General features: G+C 38.2%; 2 protein-coding genes across 5 annotated transcripts in view; both read left to right on the top strand.

Annotated features, from left to right (window-relative positions):
- The window catches only part of LOC102800549 (protein-arginine deiminase type-2), a 60,266-nt gene extending 53,867 nt beyond the window's left edge, over nucleotides 1–6,399 (top strand). The window contains exons 10-14 of the mRNA XM_085497740.1: nucleotides 149–311; nucleotides 1,139–1,226; nucleotides 1,535–1,623; nucleotides 3,660–3,825; nucleotides 4,537–6,399. Of these exons, the coding sequence (XP_085353866.1) occupies nucleotides 149–311; nucleotides 1,139–1,226; nucleotides 1,535–1,623; nucleotides 3,660–3,825; nucleotides 4,537–4,778 (748 nt within the window). The 3' untranslated portion in view covers nucleotides 4,779–6,399. The remainder of the gene's footprint in view (nucleotides 1–148; nucleotides 312–1,138; nucleotides 1,227–1,534; nucleotides 1,624–3,659; nucleotides 3,826–4,536) is intronic.
- Nucleotides 6,400–8,447: 2,048 nt separating this feature from the next.
- On the top strand, nucleotides 8,448–19,967 carry LOC100373818 (protein-arginine deiminase type-2-like). 4 transcript variants are annotated; one of them, XM_078010934.2, is made up of 14 exons: nucleotides 8,449–8,766; nucleotides 9,820–9,904; nucleotides 11,104–11,496; nucleotides 11,906–12,043; nucleotides 12,752–12,988; nucleotides 13,866–14,069; nucleotides 14,882–15,085; nucleotides 15,559–15,666; nucleotides 16,049–16,176; nucleotides 17,254–17,389; nucleotides 17,707–17,800; nucleotides 17,954–18,051; nucleotides 18,554–18,719; nucleotides 19,204–19,967. In XM_078010934.2, exons 2-14 carry the CDS (start codon nucleotides 9,857–9,859, stop codon nucleotides 19,425–19,427), a joined length of 2,178 nt encoding a protein of 725 aa, XP_077867060.2. In that variant the 5' UTR covers nucleotides 8,449–8,766; nucleotides 9,820–9,856; the 3' UTR covers nucleotides 19,428–19,967. The 4 variants fall into 4 exon arrangements, with proteins under 4 accessions (XP_085353863.1, XP_077867060.2, XP_085353864.1 ...); XM_085497738.1 differs by lacking the exon at nucleotides 12,752–12,988; XM_085497737.1 differs by lacking the exons at nucleotides 17,707–17,800; nucleotides 17,954–18,051 and having other exon boundaries at nucleotides 8,448–8,766.
- Nucleotides 19,968–21,509: the final 1,542 nt, after the last annotated feature.

Below are 21,509 nucleotides of genomic sequence, written 5' to 3'. Positions count from 1 at the left end.
ACAGTTCTTCATAATACCTACAAAGAGTGTGATTTTTTGCGAGTGAAGATTAAATAATAATAACTGTGATTATATGTCAGGAACTGTCTGAATATGTTTGGTAATTTGATGCTCATCGGTCAAAGACTATCCTGTCGCTTTGTTTCAGAAACTGGAAATTTGGTGATTATCCCGTGGGTTATTTGCCACAATCCATGACCCATTTCATTAATTCACAGAAAGTCCAACCTATTGTGGAAGTCTTCACAGATTGGTTAGCAAATGGTGACATTGCTAGTGTGGTTAATTTTGTGCCAGCTACTGGACCCAGGGTAATGTTATTCACTCTAATTATGTTCCTAACAATCACACCCTCCGTCTTTCGAAAAAATGCGTATGTGATGACAAAGTGATGTAGCTGGGTGTAAGCAACAAATGCGGCAAATCTGTCAAAACGTTCATTGACGGACGTCAACAGATTAAAACAATATGGACGCTGAGGAGAGCGCGTGGTACAGCTGCATTATTTCTGCGTTGTTATGTCTACACACAATAGTTGGGTATCTGTGGGATTGCGGAGCAGGCGAGTGGGAATATACGATTGCTATGTGTACTCTCTGCTCATCCTGTTATACTACTCTTCTAGTGCCCAGTTATCCTAATGTTCCATCTAGTTAGCCGACATCCTGTCCAGTTAGGCTACCTTGCGCCAGTTATCTGCTCTCTGATCAGTTAACCCGATCTCTGCCGTGCTAGACCGCCTTCGTACAGTTAGACCCATCAATCTGTTAGCCTTCTCTCTGACCAGTTAACTTACTGTCCACTCAGTTACTACTCTCCGCCAGTTATCCTGCTCTTTGACCAGTTTGCCTCTTCGCCCAGTCAGACTACTCTTCCGCAGATGGACCCACCGACCAGTTAGCCTACTTCCCACTTAGTTAAACTACTCTCAGGCTCCACTCATCCAATCTTCTCCTCGCCCTGTCAGCCCTTTTTTCATCGGGTTAGCCTGCTCTCTATTCAGTTAGACTGCTCTTCGTCAAGTTATTTTACACTCTCCTCAGCCTACAATTCGCCTGTAGTTGCCCACAATCATTACCCCCACTCTATATGGCCTACTATTACACAACAACAACTGTTACATCGTTTTAAATTGCAGGGTTTCAAGGCAGTGACACCAAGTATGTATATATGCAGAGACCTTCTATTGGACTTTAGGAAAGACGGAGAGGGATTTCTCTGTGAAGGTGTAGTTCTATTCTCGTTCTATGTTTAATTTCCTTAATTATGATGTTTGGTGGATTGTGTGATAGATTTAAAATCCATTCATATTGAGCGTCGACAGATGGGTCTTTACGGTGTGCATGTCCGTATTAGTCGATAGCGGACATCTGGCTGATCTCAAAGTTCAAGACTTTATCTCAAGTCGAAGCTAGAGTGTGGATAGTGGGAAGATGTTTTCTTGTTTGTGTGGTTCGTTTCTGTTTTGTTTCCAAATAACCAGTGACCATGTCTATTTCATTAGAGTCACACTGTATTTACCATTCACACGCAGGCAAGACATTGAATGGAATTGACGCGTCGATAAAAGTGTCTAATATTCTCGCCGACAGAGAATTTTGGAAAATGAACCAGCATTTTCAGGTAGGTATGAAAACATGCATTATGGATAAGAAAGGCAATTGTCCTACTGCTGCAAGTTTTCATTCATATTGCACTTTTAAACTTGCCTGTACTTTAGTTTAGTTTAGTTTATAAATATATATATAACAATTTGTAAACACCGATAATCAGCTTTTATTCAAATTCAAATATTTAATATTGATTGGTTCAAGAGCTCAACATTGTCTACGACCATAATTGCGCGCGCGAGCATACAAGCGTCATAGAAACTGCGACCGCCCACTCAAAATGAAGGGCTTGCTGATTGGATGATGTTGAAGTATACGTAGCTCATTGATATTAATTAGAGCTCGTGGTGAGCTCGCCATGATTCTGAATTTTACCTGTCATTTTGATTTAAGAAAAAATGGATTTATATAACGTTCATAACATTCCCAGTTGGGAACACAGATTTAAACAATGGCAGACACACATATATACACACGTATACATTTTAAAGGAAATTGTTTGTTCATATAAAATTCGAATTCGCACTGCACAATGACAGTGGTGCTGTATTGATGAAAGCGGCTAACACACTTATGAGACACAAGTTTTCTTAAAATCTTAATATTTGAAGGGCAGAAGCAAGGAATCGGGATTAACTTTTGCATTATGATCGCAGTTGTATGTATTCAACTGTATGGCCAATTTTTAACTCAAAATAGGCACCATAATAACCGAACATCACCGAACTGGTCCGTTGGTTAAGTTGTGATTAAATTTTCAGCATCTTAGGGAGTCGTCAAGTCATCGCCGAATTGTGTATGGCACAGGATTATCTGTTCAGCGATAGAAGGTGGACTATATTACAAATTCGATGTGAGGCATTTTCCATTAAGATTAGTCTGAGATGCACACCAGATTTTTGACTCGGAGTTGTTTCCTGAATAACCATTCTGTTATAACAGAATATAGACGTTTAGGACCTCCGACAAGCAGAAAGGTTATGTTTTGCCTGCGTACGTTTGTTTGTTTGTCTGCTTATTTGACTTTAACCAGGATAGCGCAACGAGTTATAATAGATGAATTTTCGTAGTTTTCAAGAGGGTTGCCTTTGACCTCCGGTCGTCATGGAAACGGCAATTACGGGAATTATTTTTTATTTATCACCCAAAAGATATGGATTTCATTGGATTTTCCATTGCATGTTGGAGATGCGGGTTGTCATGGGTACAGAAATTGTTGGATTTTGTGGTTTTCATTTAAAACTCGAAAACTTTGAGAAGGGGTTTCCTTTGGATACAAGTACCAATCGATTATATTTTGATATGAATGCGGATTTGGTTGCCATGGAAACAACAATTTTGGGAATGATTGATAGATTTTCATGACATTTTTAGTAGGGTACCAATCAGTAATAGATTGGTTGAGATCTGGATCTCGATGCGATGAAAACAAAAATGTGTTCAAAGACTATTCGTAAAAAAGTAAATGAAAAACATATTGTGTTTTTAAGCAAGAGTTGTCCTTCAAACATTAACCAAGTATTAGACGGATTAGATACGAAAAGAAATTACTAGTAGTAGCTTTTGTGAATATGATAAATGTATCATTAGGGTAGAGGTATGAGTGCGGATATGTAATTTGCATTCTTATTGCGGAGGTTTGCGTTTTCTGGGTGCCTAGTTTTACAATTTTATCATTGCGCCCGAACTTCGAAAATTACATACTCCCCAGGTTACTTTTATTTAGTGTGCACTCGTTTGAACCGCAATGCATGACGGGATTGATAGTAGTGGTGACAATGAACAAATCGCGCGATACGTCAGGTTTTTGTCAGTTTAACTCATGAATTCCGTAACTTTCAGATTTGAGCTTCGGGGGTTTCAACGCGAGCATACAAGTTTTGCCGACACTACAACTTTACAACGCTTTCACCCTGCAATATGATATGCAATATGATATGATAAGAATCTGTCGTGTTTTAAATTTTCTTACTGAATTACTTAGCCGCGACAACCCTTAAAGTGTTTCGTTTGGCTTTTACATTTTATATATTTTATTGTTTTTTGCAGAGCTTTATCGATTTCAACAGAAAAACTCTTCGAAGGCAGTTAGGATTACAAACAGACGATTTTATTGAGCTTCCGGCGTTGTGGCAGCGATGTAAAGGTGACAAAATGCGGGCAGTGCCGTTCTTTCCCAATATGACATCTATGATGTGCCTTGGCGATAATATAAGTACGTAAACAATAAGTGTTCCTCTGTTTAAAAGGTGGTGGTCGTCGCACCGCGTCCTGTTCCATATAGGCGCCAATGCGACGTATACAACGCGTGTAAAATACAGTGTTTGGTTACACGAAATTCAATGGCGCACGGGACGGCCAGAGTAAAATGAGCGTCTCATTGAGAGGAAGGATGAATTGAAACAATCAAATTCCCGAGGTTTGAATCCGCTTAAACAATGGTGAAAGATCGGCGTCCACCGCCGCCGCCGAAACACCAATATTTGCGCGACGATGTAACTGGGAGGGTAGAATTCAGTGTTTCGCTTAATCCGGTAAGAATTACACATGGCTAGAATCACACAAAAATACACTTGGGGATATAAAACTATAGAACTGAAAAAAGAGCGGGCACGGTTTCTGATTGTAAAAATTCATAGCACCCACCCACCCCATGACGCATATTTGTGTTAAAGCGGGGGAGTCGTCACCTGCGCATGAGTCAGATGGCCATAGCGTGTCATTGTTTACAAACAAGCGTCTACCCATGAGCCTTCGCGTTTTTAGCATGTGTTGTTATCGTCGCTTGGGACTCAATTCCCAGGCGTGCGCAGGTGACAACCCTCCCGCTTTAAATCATATCCAAACTACACCTTCTGCACAAATAACGGTGCACATGTGTTATCCCGGCAATTATAAATAATTGTGGTTTTGTTTTAATTTTCAGTCATTCCAAAACCTCATGGACCGAAAAGAAAATATCAAACGTTGGACAGATTCGAAAAATACACCTCAGATGAATTCAAATCAAACAGAGTCACTGCAAATGTACAATTCGTTGACGACTGGCAGCGATATTTTGACAGCCGCCGCGAATCCAGATCGTACAGAAGCTCACTGTCAAGCCACGTTCTTGTGCAACGCCGACCCGGTTCGAGTCCAGCTTGGTGGGAAATTGAGATGAGCTAAACCCACCTTTATTCCGATATTTGACGCTGTGTTCTGCACCTCGCTGGGGGGGGGGGGGTATGTTTGGGTCATTCGGTTGATGAAATCACAATAGACTTTTCATATAACTTAAAGGCAAAGCCCAGCATGATAATACCATGAACCAACACACAAGTCATTCACTACTGAACCTTCCATTGGTCTGAGTGCACAACCCCTTTAAGTGTTAATTAATTAATTAATTAATTAACTGCCTACTTCAAAAACACGGCAGTATGTGAAATGCTTTGTCTCTTCGCCTGTCCTTCGACATGGAGTTGAGCTCAAACCGTGGTGCTTGAACATAACCAAAATGTTAATAGTCACAGAAAACTACAATTCACCTAGACTATAACATTTTGCATTGAAATAATCAGAATACTTCCAAGGTTAGTTCTGTTTAGTGCGCATGAATGGAAACATGTACTTTGTATTACGTGTTTTATAAATTGTAAAAGTTTATGATAAAGGGTGGCTGGAAGGCGATTTGAGATTGTGGGTTCTGCTTTATTTTACATTTTACTAAATTCCCTATAGCGAATATTCTTTGAATGTAACATGAATGTGATCATTTATTACTACTGCATGTGTACAGAACTGTGTTGGTAGGTACATTAAAGCGGGAAGGTCGTCACCTGCGCACGCGCGGAAATTGAGTCCCGAGCGATGATGATAACAACACACGCTAAAAAGGCTTATGGGTAGACGCTTGTTTGTAAACAATGACACGCCATGGCAATCTAACGCATGCGCAGGTGACGACACCCCGCTTTAAGTTATTCTGGGGATTGTTAGTAGCTTGGAACTCCATGTATGTAGCAAGCTAACTTGGCAGTGAATGACTAGTTGTTTGTTCGGGAGTATTAACATGTTGTCTTTAATTGCGCCATCTAGCGACGATTTGCTACTGTGACGTCAAAATGACGTAAACGGGTGTATCGTTCAAATAGAAAACTCAAATTTGGTTGTGTTGTCGTTCGGTATTTGGATTACAGCAAATCTCACAAAATAGTATTTGTTCACAGTCCCTCTATAGAATATAGACTGATTATAGAAGGACTGTGATTTGTTATTATCAGGAACGCCTTGCATCATAGTCGAAGATACGGCGTTTCCCGGAAGTCGAAGATACGGCGTTTCGCCGCATGCGAGCGCATGTCGTTTTGGGGTGTAAACTTGCATGCGTGATATTATGCTTCTCGGTGTACCAATCGTTGCCAGAAAAGTAGAATTACCTTCTATCGACTATCAGCAAACTGACATGTTTGTATTTTCCGCCATGACAAAGCAGGAGTATTTTTGCACCCCAGTTTTGCTACTTCCGGGAAAATCGTCTATTAACGTTACAGAGATGCATATTCACTAGAGGGTGCAGTTTATTTACGGGTTGTATTATTTATTTTTCCTAACATTGGCGTGTCGTTTATGTATCTTTCACCTACATTTACAATAATAATACTTTTATTTGTCGTTGATGGCGTAGTCGCGAATTTCACCCACTATTGCCCAGACGTTGCTATGGGATATTGCTGTGATTTGAGTGATGAATAAATAACATTTAACACCAAATATATGAAATTAAATAAATTAATTGCGTGATTTTCTTGTTTGTTTCAATTCGTCTTTTTTTTCTTAGAAAAACATGCACTTGTCAGCCTGGGCACAACATGGACTACAAACAAAACATTATTCAAGATGAATCTTCCCATTGTGGAGTCTTACCGGTGTACTTTCTGTTCTTCATGCTCTGAATCTTTTACCAATGTCAATGTACCCAATATTTTTGGGAAACAATGTATATGCTTGGCCTGAGGGCATTCCCGTATGAACAACAACTCCTGCTCTGTGATAAAATGTTTACATGTTTAGTCAACTTCCTCTTTCTGGTAGCAAAAATTGATATTTGCTCGTGTAGACATAAAAACCAAAAGTTCATGGCATACAAAAGATAGGTAAAATATATACTGGAGATAGAGTACGTCATTGCTGCCCAACGGAATAGATTGACTTCTCATAATAAGAAATGGGGAAATTTTTTGAAAAATGTTTCCAAATCCGCTTCACAATGCAGCCGTATTAAATGTAATTTGTAATGTATAAACCAGGTATGTAAGATGTTAATTTCAGTACAAACTCCAATAAAAGTTTATAAATACAAACAAAAAATAAAAGAAAAAAATAAGTGAGTATGACCATGTATTATGGCCGGGATTGATCTGAATCTAGTTTCTATTAATTTTTTATACTTATAACTTAAAGTTCCACTAGCATAGTTTACTCTAGATGTATTATTTCATACGCTCATTTCTGGTACTTCCAATGGATGTTCACTGCGAGGTCTTGCTTATTGCGTGTATGGCGCGGACCGAACGTCTGCCGCGAAAATAGATTTGATTATGAATTTAAATTTGTGTTTGAATGTCAAAATGTCGATCTTTGAAGAGGGGAATTTTGCATTGAAATATCCTTATTTCATCATAATTGACCAACACCAATTGATGTATAACATATTATTAAGCGTAGAATTACCCCAAAATACTTTCGCGTTTGTCGAATCCTGTTTTGACCTCACTGTGACGCTATGACCTTTGTTTGTCTTTTGTTAACTTTCGATTCCACGCATAACACGGGATCTCGCAATAAACGAAAAATTGTATATTTGATGTAAGATCGATGCAGATCATTAATAGGCTATAACGTGGGTAAACAATCTTGAAAAAAAAAACACGAGTAAGTTGGGAACACATTTCGGCAATACACGTAACGCGACGTGTACAGTCAATACGCAATTCCCAGTCTCGCCCTCTGGTGACAAAGCACTTCCATGACGTAAATGAAAGACTTCCGGGAAAGTGGTATATCTGTAGTCGTCCATTAATAAATGAAAAAAAATACTGTTTTGATAGATTTACTATATTTTAAATGTCGAATGGATACGCAACTAAACAGTAACCTAATTGGACGACATTGAATGTTGACGTCATAGGAGCGCTTCGTCTGTAGAGGGCGCGACTTGCAAAAGTGGTTTATTGAAGGGGTAAAATTCCAATTCCTATACGCGTCCGTAACAATAGATTTGAGTCGTGCGTTGTATGTGAAAAGAGGTGTTATTATATTCAACAGAACGTGTTTTAGGGGTGTAATTAAAACCAAGGCCGAGTACCCAATTTTACCCAAGTACCCCACTGAGCATGGATGCCAGTGGCGTGTAATTATAGTAATAACAACGCGAATAGGAGAAAGGGGCCCGTGCACGTCCAGAATGGTCGCATATAAATAGTTTGATTTTTTCCTGACCTACCACTATATATAACATCGCATTAATACGGGATAGGACCTTATGCGTAAGCAAATTTGATGAACGTTAATAGTATACGATGCGAATAATTAGAGTGTGATACTGGCGGAATCCATGGAGGCGAAAATACCCAACGTGGCGTACGTGTTTCAGACAATTCTTCTTTGTATACAAGTATTGGATAGCATTGTGTAGTTTACCGTCATGCCTGGCGACTTTTCTTTAATTTACTTCACAAGAATTGAGCCGTCATGGTGGGCTATAATAGCCATAAAATGAAGTACACCGTTTTACAATTGATTACTTCGAGGTCACTCGGGTCATAATTTCTTGTTATGCAAATGACTCGAACAACCGGGCCGCTCTTCACCCTAATAATACAGATCACCTTTCATGTAAGTACAATGAATATATAACTAGAGTCGCTCGCTTGACAGTCTCAATACCGTATTGTGCTCTTCAGTTTTACTGGTTGTTATTTTAGTACAAAGAAGAGTCAATCGGTCATTGGAATACGACAAGGGTGAGACAAATTGAGATATCAAACTCAGGCTGAACAACGTGCTTGCAACTTGACGCGAAGATGGTAATAGCTGAAATGTTAACCCCGCTACAAATCCCTGAAGTTAGGAAGTAGACGGTTAAATCTCTTGGTACTGTTTTACACGGGAGGTAAGTAAGAATCATAATCGACAATCAACCAAGGTTCGATCTTCTAAATTATTGAATTGTCTGGTATGTGTTGGCCATTTGGGAAACCTTGAGAGCTGCAGTACATAACACGGTGCTCAACCAGTCCCGGTCTGTTATTAATCAAGGCAAATTGTTAAAACAGATATTAAGAAACTCCATAAGAGAAGAAGACGAATCATGTTTCAATTATTATACCTTAGTTCAAATCCTGAACATGGTCGCCAATTCTCAGATCCAGACACTGGGGTTAGTATAATCAATCTGAGATGCGACCCATCTGACTCGAGTTATTATTTGATACAGACCCATCTGACACAAGTTATTGTCAGATATAGACCCCACTGACTCGAGTTATGGTCAGATATAGACCCCTCTGACACGAGTTATTGTCAGATACAAAGACCTTTGACTCGAATTATTGTTGGATACAGAGCCCAGATCAGTTAAGCTATTCCCAAGTATGAGACACACTGAGTACAATTATTCACAGATACATAACCACTTTTGTTCAGATCTACCCGTGGCTACTGGAGTTATATCCTCTTACCAACCATGGGGGTCAGTATAATTATCCCAAAATCTACCCTCGACGCCAGGTGTTTTAGAACAAACAAACAAAATACTCATTCATGGACAACATAATAAACTCTTACTATCGACTTTTGGAAATATCAAAACATAAATCAGACATTTACTCCGAATCACCCCCACGGTTACATAGAACACTGTGTGTTATAGTCAGAAACATAATACTTCACTGAATTCCAACCTTACTGTAATTTCACGGTAGAAGTGTTCGATGAATTGACTCGAATTTCGTGATTGTGACTCACTATGAGCTATGACGTGACAAAGTAAGCTGGAGGCGAGATTACATCGACTACGACTGAAAAAAAACCCACAATAGACGAGGGGTTACAAACAACAATAGACACATTCCGATCGATCACTATTGCCACGATATGATTTAATTGAAATAACCAGTGGGTTCACTTCAACTATTCAAGTTATTGTCTTTCGTTTGTTTTGCAGCTCGAGTTGTTTTGCTCGGCACCAACAACAAATAAAGATGGGCGCTGGAGTTTCGGTTAAGAAGACCAGCACGGTCTTATTTAAGGTAAGGGGTGTTTTTTTTACAAACCGTGGCGTTGTTTAGTATAATACGCTTTATAAATCCTCTTTGAATAGATAATGCACGTATGATAGAAAATATATAATAAAATTCAACAAATATTAAATATTATTAGTAGAGTAAAGGGAAGCCTATTTTTAGTGAAGTCTTCTCGGTAAATTCATGAGACGAGGTTTGTGATTCAAACACGTGATCATGGCACCAAATCGCATAGCTACGACACAGCGTGGTATTCATTCTTTCATCGAACGTCCCAAACAAAACAAACTTACTCAGAACGTGCAACGCAATACGACCAATTGAATCGACTCAGCATACCGAGGGTATGAGATAACAAGTGACGTAAATAAAGCTACCTGTGTTGGTATTTTACATAGCGACGTAACTACATGCATTGAGATTAATGCGCCAGTCGTCCCTATCCCATCTCACTCACCTTCATTATGGACGATGAGACATGTGAAACCAAGTAATTCGAGGACTTTCCCAGTTCAAAGCACCGACACAAGAACATCGGGATTCTAGTCTAAGGGAAACCCTTTTTAAACTCATAGTTGCTGTCGACATAGGAAGTAAAGTAAGCAAATAACACCGAATAAACGGCAAGGGAAACCCTGGTTAGTTGCTTGTTTTGCACTGAGCATGGGGTTGGAAAACATATAAAAGATCAGTGGCTGGCCCCAGAAAGGTGTAGTTGAGATAATTTTCCTGAAGTGAGCATTCCGAAAAATCATTTTCATTTCACCATAGGAATTTCACCGGATTCCAGTGTATTTTTTATTTTATTTTCAAAGATGTAATGTCATTTTTTAATATTGTTGTTTAATAAAATTGGTTTATACTTTATCATACGTTGTTTTTGTAGCACACAACTAACTTGACTATTCGTTCGATGAAACGATGCAATATTCTAATACGCATGTGCATTGTTTGGTTTGGTACGTACACAATTTACCACTGTACATGTGCATTAGTGTTTGTGTGTATTGCAAAAGCAAAATTGGAGTTTAATAATAATCAAGTCTTTCTATATAATAACATCACACGCATTACATTTTGATAAATCATTATATAACATACATTTTACGTTCGTTTCGAACAACTGAGAATGCAAACCCTTGATTCCCGGGCCACGGACTCCAGAGGGCGCCACGTACTCACCTGATGTTTTCTTGCCTCAACAGAGTGGGTCCACGTTATCCCTGAGAAGCAGGTCATCCAGTCTGAGCAGGCTGAGTTTGATAAAACCCGACGCATCCAAAAAAACAATGACGAAACGACACCAATACGACGACGACCGTAGAATAAGGACCATATCACCTTCCCTGGGAACACCAATAACAGAGGTTGCCGTTGTCGGCACGACATTGGAGATTTTATTGATAGCGGTGGCCCCGGAGGAGGCACACAGTTTCACCCTCCGCACTAGCCACCCATTCCATATACAGGCAAGATATACAGATGAGAGTAACAAACGAGACGTCGACGTGGAATTCGGGAAGGCCGTCATGTTTGATATCACAAGGTGTCCACGTATATTTATTGATGCATTGAGGGACGCTCCTAGACACATAACGGTAAGTTCGCCTGAAAACTATATGTTATATCAAGACACAGTGAAAATATACAATTCAAATGGGAAAACTGCATTATTAAATTGGGATATTTGTTATTTTTTTGTTATATTACTACTAAACAATTATCATGTATCATGGCCAATACATGTACATATATCATATGCTATTATTGATAGTTATATTACAGCGATATCACTATTATATGTATATTATACTACTACTGACTATGGCAAGCCAAGAGTCGCAATATTAGTAAAAATAAGTTTTGTTTTGTAAACTCCATGCTGCATTTCATGAAACGAAATTTTGTTATATAAATCCCATTTCATATTTTCTGATTGTAATATTGTTTTGTAAATTACTCATTTTATTTCAAGAATCTGATATATGTTTTTCAACATTGCCACAGGTAAGCCTGGCATTTGAACCAAGTGAGTTCAATCCTCGTTCATCAACCACAGCTGTTCTGCGACTTGGAATAATTTCTATCTCCCTTGACGTGGACGCTGATCGCGATGGCGTTATTGAAAAGGACAGCAATTTAAAGGTGAGAGAGAAAGTATTTGTTCAGACTCCACCACACTGGTCAATATAACTTCATATACTCAAGTACACATATTCAGGGTGTATTCACTGCCACGAACGGCGACCTCTATAGTTATCAACACAACATGTGGAAATAATATCCCAAATACAACAACGTTGTACCACTCAAAATGTAACATTGTAAACTCAAACTTAAATAGCACTATACATAACACATGCCACTGCGGTTTGTTTATATAGGCTTCGTCTTAACACTTATTTATTTCCACCCATGCAACTTGACGTAACGGAGGAAATGTCATTATATTTCAACGGTTGATTAGTTTTTTCGAGTTACAAGTGAATGACAAACAGAATTGTTTGCTATTGTTTTCAATACAAAATGCTCCTGTACGGCTTTAACGCCGCGAGAGAAATCACTGCGTCATTGTTTCCATGGAAACACGTTCTCACCATTTCTCAGCTGCTCTTGTTTTTATGGAACCTCCCCCTCGGCAAAAAAAATGCAGTGCGTTTAAATGTGTACTTAGTACACGGTTACTAAAAAGTGTAATCGTGCTTAGTAGTTCAGAATATAGATTCCGTTGATAATTACATTAACCAGGTTTAGCATCCTCAAAGTATACTGTGACGTCACAGTCTCCGAAAGCACGTGTGATCATGTATTTTTAACACACGTTTTACAAATTAATGTATCTTAAAAATTTAGAATTCGTGGAAGTGGGGATATTTGAATGACGGCGCCATCGTTATCACAGACTTCGGACATTATTCAACGCGTCGAAAACATCCGGATTACCCGCCAGGTACGACATATGCTGAAATGAGCGTGAGGAAGATACAAGAGGCACGTCGTCAACGTAAATATATGACTAAATGTCTCATAAGGTCACGTGGTCCGAGACCATCGGGAGGATGGTCTTTACACCTGGCATTCCCCGACAAGGTAAATTTGATTTTCGATACTTCCTTAAACGCAAAAATAGATCCAGATATTTCAACGAATTATAATTACATATAAGCTGTTGAATATGGCGGAAATGCTGAATGTCGGAACGTTCTCAAAACATATTACACCAATCTCATACAGAGCAAACAAACGAACAGGGACAAAACACCAACCAAAATATAATGATCGCTACCAGTCGAAATCATTACACGGATCGCACTCACACACAGTCTAAACAATTAAACTACAAAACTAGTTCGAATAAATTATTGTACCAATTTCAGCAAAAGTTCAAGCAAAGCAGAGCACCAATAACAGACAGTCTCAAAATAACGCATTGCGCCATTCCCACTCAGTTCAAATAAAGAAACGCGCATGATCAGACAGTTCGAATAACACACCACCCTAATACGTATAGGTGCAAAAAGCGCCGAAAAAAATCGAGTTAATTAGTCCCAAGTTACTCACAAACAGCGAATACACGCGTGAAACCCTTGGAGTGTGTATTATCATTGTCTGGGTAGGTAATGAATGCTCTTTTATCAATGCGCTTTTACTATATCACCAATCAAATCAGAAGGTATACTGGGGATAATTAGAAGTAGTGTATTATCATATCGCTCGTACTACTCCACTACGTCACGGTCTACATTATCCCTGATAGTATATTGCTTACAAAGAGCCCCCTAAGTAAACGTCGATTTGTTCGTGCCATATAAACACTTCACAATTATATATAATTATGAGTGAAAGCCTGAGTGCGTTGGCCGACATTCCATGGTTCTTAGCTAACAAAATCAATCAATCAAAAAACACAACACTTTGACGAAGAAGGGCATTATGTACACACGTTTCTGTTTATTGCCAATCACAGGAATCGCAGAGATGCGTCTATATATACAGAAAGAATCCACTCCAGGAAGAAAACGAACGACTTCTAGGTCCAGGGATTATCAAAATGGAAACTGTAGATATCAAATTCCCACAACGTTCCGAAATACCTCTATGGCTTAAAGGGCTTCCGCGTACTATGGGCGAAGGACATGGCGTATTTTCTATCGATATGATACTAAAATATGTGAGATTAAAACATATACGCATTGTTTTTTTTTCTTCTTCTGGGTTCAAGTAGTGATTTTACTTTAAAGCTGGCAGTCCTCATTTGCGCATGCGGCAGACGTGTGGTAGACGCTTATTTGTAAACTACGACACGCTATGACCGTCTGGCGCACGCGCAGGTGACGGCTCTCCCCGCTTTAAATACTTTGAAATAAACCACGCTGTTTTCAAGAAAGTACTAAGAAATATTCGTTATCAAAAGAATTTCACACATTATATTGTCATACATGATTGCACCCGTCATTGTGCACGAAATATACTATATTTCTCGCAGGATTTGACCAGATAATGTATGTCTAATCTGATTTCGCTTTACACCTGGTCTTTTTTCACTTAAAGCGGGGGAGTCGTCACCTACGAAGGCATCAGATGGCCATAGAGTTTCACTGTTTACAAACAAGCGTCTACCCATGGGCCTTTGTGTTTTTAGGCGTGTGTTGTTATCGTCGCTTGGGACTTAATTCCCGCGCGTGCGCATGTGACGACCCTCCCGCTGAATATTCATTCAGTAATTAAATACGCTTTTGTCGCGTGACGAAGACCGATTGTGGTGTAATGGGTGAAAGTTTTGATTCGTAGTCGTGTGTCAACAAAAGAAAAATAATGTTTTTGTGAGATTTACCAAGAGAGTTGTCGTTTTAGGCAACATATATATTGCTTACAACTAACTATGTCATTGTGACGTCACCAAAACGCCGTATCGCCAGAGGGCGCAACGGGCAAGGTACTAAGGCGTATTCCCATTCATAACTGCTTATCTAATATTGACAGCATGGCATCGCAGCATATAAGGACAGCATACAACTTCGCGCCTCTCCATTTATCATCCCTTCATCAACCGAAGCAGCTGTTAATATATTCATTGACACGGGGCCAGGCAATACACAACTCATTAATACCCTTTCAAGGATCGCGGAAGGAAAAACGGATCTTAATGTCGTTCAATACTCTGACAAAATGAACGATAGCCTCCAGGTATGCTAATTTATTTACATAGTTTAGTTATCGAAATGGAAATAAATCAACATCAATTATGAATTCAATGAGTTGTGAAACTATTTCCTCAACAAGTTTCTGGTCAATTTTGTTTCAAAACTTTCTTTTAAATAGTCATTAAAATTGTGCTTGTATTTTGATTCGAAGAGCATAATTTTAACTGATGTGTGCGATTGCTAGAGATCTGAATATTGTTATGAACCTAAATATTTTGTTTATAATTTATATAATATAATATAATATAATATAATATAATATAATATAATATAATATAATATAATATAATGTACACATTGTTTTTCACATATTTTCAAATACATTATTGGGCAAATATATTCTATAAATCCGACATCTTTCATTAATTGCAACATATTGGTATTATGGACAACCCGTAGGTGATTGATATCAACAAAGTATTTCTAACTGTTATTTGCTAACATTATATTTAATAGGGGCATATGCTGTTTGGGTATACACAAACTCCAACGCAAACACTACCAGTAGTGTTTGTGACGTCCGCAGAACTACTCAAATATTCAACTATAATACAGAATAATCTGGTGAGTTTGTTTGTTTTCGTGCAATATAGAATAGAATAGAATAGAACATTTTTGCGTTAGTGTTTTGATATTTAAAACCACTTTTTGTGGTATAGTTTGAGCAGTGTAACGTCAACACTGTCTAAATAAAAAAAAGCTAAAATTATAATTTTAGAGTTCCGATCGGTCATTAACTAGGGATTTATTTTTACTGAGTTTTACGAATAAATAAATGCTTACCACCATTTGATGATAATTATATTTACCAGTCACGCGAACATTTATTATATATATTCAAATACGTAGAATATATAGTCATTGAACAATCATTCCATTTTATGACAGGAGTATTTGCAATTGGAAAGCGAAGACCGTAGTTATTGTTTTCATTGTTGTCTTGCAGACGGAAGACACTCAAATTTGTCACTGCCACGATGCGTGTAACACGATGCATCCATTGGTTGCCATGCCTTCAACCCCTCCCCGGTATCCCCTAGGATGTATACTTATCAAAGAGGATGAAATTAATTGGTAAGAATTGTTAAATGTGAAATTTCAAGCATTGCTAGTAGCTGATATGTTTTACAATTGGACGATGTTTTGCTACCATATGATTTCACGTCACCAACATATACAGCGATGTGTTATCAGTCACCAACATTTATAGCGATATGATATCACATCACCAACATATACGGCGATATGATATCACGTCACCCGCATATACGGCGCTACGATATCACGTCACCAACATATACGGCGATATGATATTACGTCACCAGCATATACGGCGCTACGATATCACGTCACCAACATGTATAGCGATATGATATCACGTCACCAACATATATAGCGATATGATATAACGTCACCAACATATACAGCGATATGATATCACGTCACCAACATATATAGCGATATGATATCACGTCACCAACATATACAGCGATATGATATCACGTCACCAACATATACAGCGATATGATATCACGTCACCAACATATATAGCGATATGATATCACGTAACCAACATGTACAGCGATATGATATCACGTCACCAACATATACAGCGATATGATATCACGTCACCAACATATACAGCGATATGATATCACGTCACCAACATATATAGCGATATGATATCACGTCACCAACATATACAGCGATATGATGTCACGTCACCAACACATACAGCGATATGATATCACGTCACCAACATATACAGCGATATGATATCACGTCACCAACATATACAGCGATACGATATCACGTCACCAACACATACAGCGATATGATATCACGTCACCAACATATATAGCGATATGATATCACGTCACCAACATATACAGCGATATGATATCACGCCACCAACATATACAGTGATATGATATCACGCCACCAACATATACAGCGATATGATATCACGCCACCAACATATACAGCGATATGATATTACGTCACCGACATATACAGCGATATGATATCACGTTACCAAAGTATATAGCGATACGATAACATGTCACTAACATAGGAAACAATATATCATTTCACCAACATATGTTGATTTTATATACTAACTGTTTGTCCGCTCCACGTCTCAATTTAAAGCGGTGTGTGGTTCAGGAAGTTGCTGAGGAGACAGAAAGTGCAACCAATTATTCAAATACCATTGGATTGGATGAAAAAGCCAAGCATGACATCAATAATCAACTTTGTACAATCACCAAGAGAAAACCACGAAAAGGTAAAAAAGTGATGCGGGCAGTTGCATTTTATACGAAACACTCGACCGCTCTGGGGAAATATTGGTATACCTTTGACAAATCACGCCATGTAATGTGAATGGCGACACAAAGACCGCTCAAAATATTGGTCTGTAGACGTCCATCAATGAAAACTATGTTTTTTGAGCGATTTTACAATATTCGTGATGACGAACAGCGGTCGATTTAAACGCCATTGTCTTCACCAATATACGTGTTTTTGACGGGAGCGCTCTGGCACGGATATGAAATCGCAGTATATCAATATTTATCATAATTGTATGTCATATTTCTACAGGGCTTTAAGGTTATTATATCAAGTACAAAACAAGCATTTACAATACTCAAACATTTACAAGACAGCGGTAGAGGAGATACAAGAATTTTTGAAGGTATAAAAAGTGTTGATTTTGACGTACGGTATGCGTATTGCCGCGTGTTAGAAATGATATGATTGGTACTTTATTTTCACGTGCTAGCTTTGCTGTGTTTGGACGCATTCTCACGTGATCGCTTACGCATATTTTGTAATGCTATCTTGGCAGGTAAATTTCGTGGGAGAGAATCAGCCACGATTACAGTGAACCATCTGTTGGATGTGAAATACAACAGGTGGATCTGGCAAGACAGTCAATATTTTCAGGTAGAATATTTACGTTAATATTACTCTAAATACCAGGATGAGACACAAATACTATGTGCATAGCTGGTAGACATGTTTACACCATTGTAGTTGGTACGATGCCAAATATTACAACACTGTATTTGATATACTATATTTAATATATTACATCATTACAGTTGATATACTGCACCAAATAGTTACACCGTTATAGTTGATATACGATGCCAAATATATTACACCACTACAGTTGTAGCCTGACAAGGTCGCGTGAGTTGCGCCCTCCGCGGTGCTTCAAACCAACACATGCCGTTCGGTCGGCGAGGGCGCCGCTCACGTCTACATGCCAGGCTACTGCAGTTGATATGCTAAAATAAATAGTATATTGCATCATTACAGTTGATATACTACACTATTATTCTTGGTATATCGGGGTAGGATCCAGTGGCGGAAAATCAACGATGTTAGGGACTCCGAGTCTAGTTAAGATTCTACTAAGAGGTCTTTTGTGTTTTATTCCCAGCACTTCATTGATGATATTAAAAGGATTCTCGTAGAAAAAATGGATCTGAAACCAAATGATTTTCTTGAAGTACCTATGATGTGGATGAGATCTGAAATTAATCCAAAAAAGGCAGTGCCGTATTTTCCAAACCCTGTAAATATGATAATTTTGGATAAACACGCAGGTAAGAAAACAGCAGTGCAGTTCATAAATGACGTCACTGAGTATTACGTAATGGATTAATTATTCGTTTAGGTTGTTCGATTCAAAGAAATTATTTAGTAAACACAAACTGTCGTGGCATTAGAATCACTTTGCATAGGCGTTGTAATAGCAGCACACTTCCTTCGGATTTTACAACAAATCCTTGAACAAAAAAACATCGAAATAACACAGTTTTGGGTTCGTATCATCCTATCGTCTGCGCGCGTTGTCCGCATTCAACCAGTTTCGCTGCGCATGGACATGGAAAGCTTTCTATGTGTATGTCAGTTATATTTCTTACGAAACAAAACTTGTGTTGTGTCACGTTTGGATTCACCCAAAAAAATGCAAATATAAGCTTTGTATTTACGAGCAACCGAGTTAGGAAATCAAATCAAAATTCGATAAGAAAATTCTGTAAATAAGTAATAGAATCTCTGACATAGTTGTATTTTTGTTACAAGTCGTACCAAGACTGTTCGGTCCCGTGGTGAAAGGAATGGATATGTTCGAAGACTTTGTCCAAGAACAGTTGCACTCCCAGACGGTGGTTCGATTGGTACACTTTGTGGACGTGTGGAACACTGAGATCCACGATATTGATAGCACAGTGACAGTACAGAGGCACACACCATTGCCGTACAAATGGTGGAATATGAATGTCAAAGAACCGTATCAAAAAGTCTGACATCGTCCGAATCGCACGGTTGCAGCTTGTGTTACGGCTACCAACAAATTGTGAGATGGTAGCCGAGTAAACTCACATCTTGCCAATCGAAGATGAATAACTGATGAGTAACTCGAGACAGTTTTTGAGTCGTCTTTGTGCAATATATACTGGAGAGTCACGACGAAAGAAACAACTTTATATGTATAACAACTTATACGTATTATGAGAAAAAGGACGACGTAATCATGACAGACTCTTGAGGACGGGTTGTAGACAAAACGCATTCTATATTGATACACAGTCAGTGTCCACGATATGCAACCATCAATTTAAATTGTGAAACACGCCATTATGATATTTAATAATCTCGACATTTCACGTTTTATGAATGAGAAAATAGTTGATAATTCTGGTGCGTAATATGTTACACAAGACATGTTACTCACACGTGTATGTATATGCTAAATGTCCGTTGATATACATGTCTGAATATTGGCCGCGACGGCAAACGAACAAGGTTTGGTAGTTTACAATAAAATCGATTGTTCGAAAATCCCATACATGTTTAGTTTAAAACTTTTTTTTCCACAAATTTTGTATCTGCATATAAATGGGCATGGACACCACTAATGGCTGCAGTAGTGATACAATACCGGTTAAAATCACAAAATATCAAAACAACATGAATCCCAAAATTAACAACCTCAGAACAAACAGGTTATATAAAGAACAGAAAGCAGGCGCGTAGAAAACAGTTTTTATTTATTGTTTTTATTTTCTATTATTTTTTTTTATTGTTTTGTTTTTCTAAATTTTATTTGTGCAAACTGTAGATGCAACATGATACGACACAATACAGTACTATTATGACAATCGCAGAGCGAGTGTTGTTATAATTTGATAGGATGTATGTAAACATGTGAAGGCGAATAAAGTCAGTCAGGAACACTACGACGAAAACTTTCCGTTTTCGACATCGTGAAATTCTTTTGTTTTTTGGAGAACGAACCTGAAAACAACTGATTTTGAAATATATTATAATTCATAACGAAATATACCTAGAAATGACGATTTTCATAATTACCGACTACGCGAGAATATTGCAAAAAAAAAAAGAGGATAATTTGCTATTTTCTCTATATTTTTGCATTCGAAGTTGAATTATGACTGAGGGGGCTGAATGAAACGACAAACTATGCATTGTGGTCGACAACTCGTGTATGAAAAATAACTTTAATAAAAACGAAAGAATATCACAGTGTCGAAAACGGAAAGTCTTGATCTTAGTCACGGAGTTCAGGGAATGTGATCGGTCCAGACATGTTTGAGATATAGGTGCAGACAAACTAGCAAATAGACAAGGACTAATATATATTAAACATAAAAGTTCATACAAAGAGAACGCCCCCTAAATACGAGAATTATGTTATTTGGTTGTCAAAATATGCGCACTTCATAAACCAATGCATTATCGAACAGAAGTGATAGTGTCATGTTCTCGTTTATTTTGTATCTTAGTAATTACAGACAATATAACCGGATCGTACGAATGTTAGCCTGCCATGAGTTTGAAATACATTGTTTTTTCAGAGTAATATTAAAACAATAACATCCGAGAACCACAAAAATAACAACTTGAAGCACGACAACACATGTGAAATGCAGGCATTACAAGCCTTTGTCATAATAGAAAATTTCAGTAAATCCTTGTACACGCAGTGATTCGGATCGAAGGTTGTTTTTTTCAGTTTTAGATTAAAGTAATTAATGATTGGTAACAAAAACCAAAATTACATTATGCCATAATTAGTTGTAAATTAGTGACTGACCAGCTAATTGTTAAATTATCCTCTAATCATGCATTTTATCAATTGGCGGGTCGGCACATCGAGAAAGTCTCAAATTTCGCAGAAAGGGCGTCACATGACAAAAATAAGCTCAAGAGTATAGCACAACTGTATTATATCTTGACGTTCAACGTGGCTTTCAAAACCACAATGAAGTGCACTACCGTCAATAATAATACACTATAGTTTTAATTTAATTAAATCTAATACCGGGGGGGGGGTACTCACATTGAAGTGCTATATGTATATGCGC

The sequence above is a fragment of the Saccoglossus kowalevskii genome, chromosome 4 (genome assembly GCF_978046115.1).
Source record: "Saccoglossus kowalevskii chromosome 4, keSacKowa6.1, whole genome shotgun sequence".
Classification (NCBI taxonomy): Eukaryota; Metazoa; Hemichordata; class Enteropneusta; family Harrimaniidae; genus Saccoglossus; species Saccoglossus kowalevskii.
The sequence above is the reverse complement of the archived record's forward strand: the minus strand, read 5'-3'. Positions and strand labels throughout refer to the sequence as shown.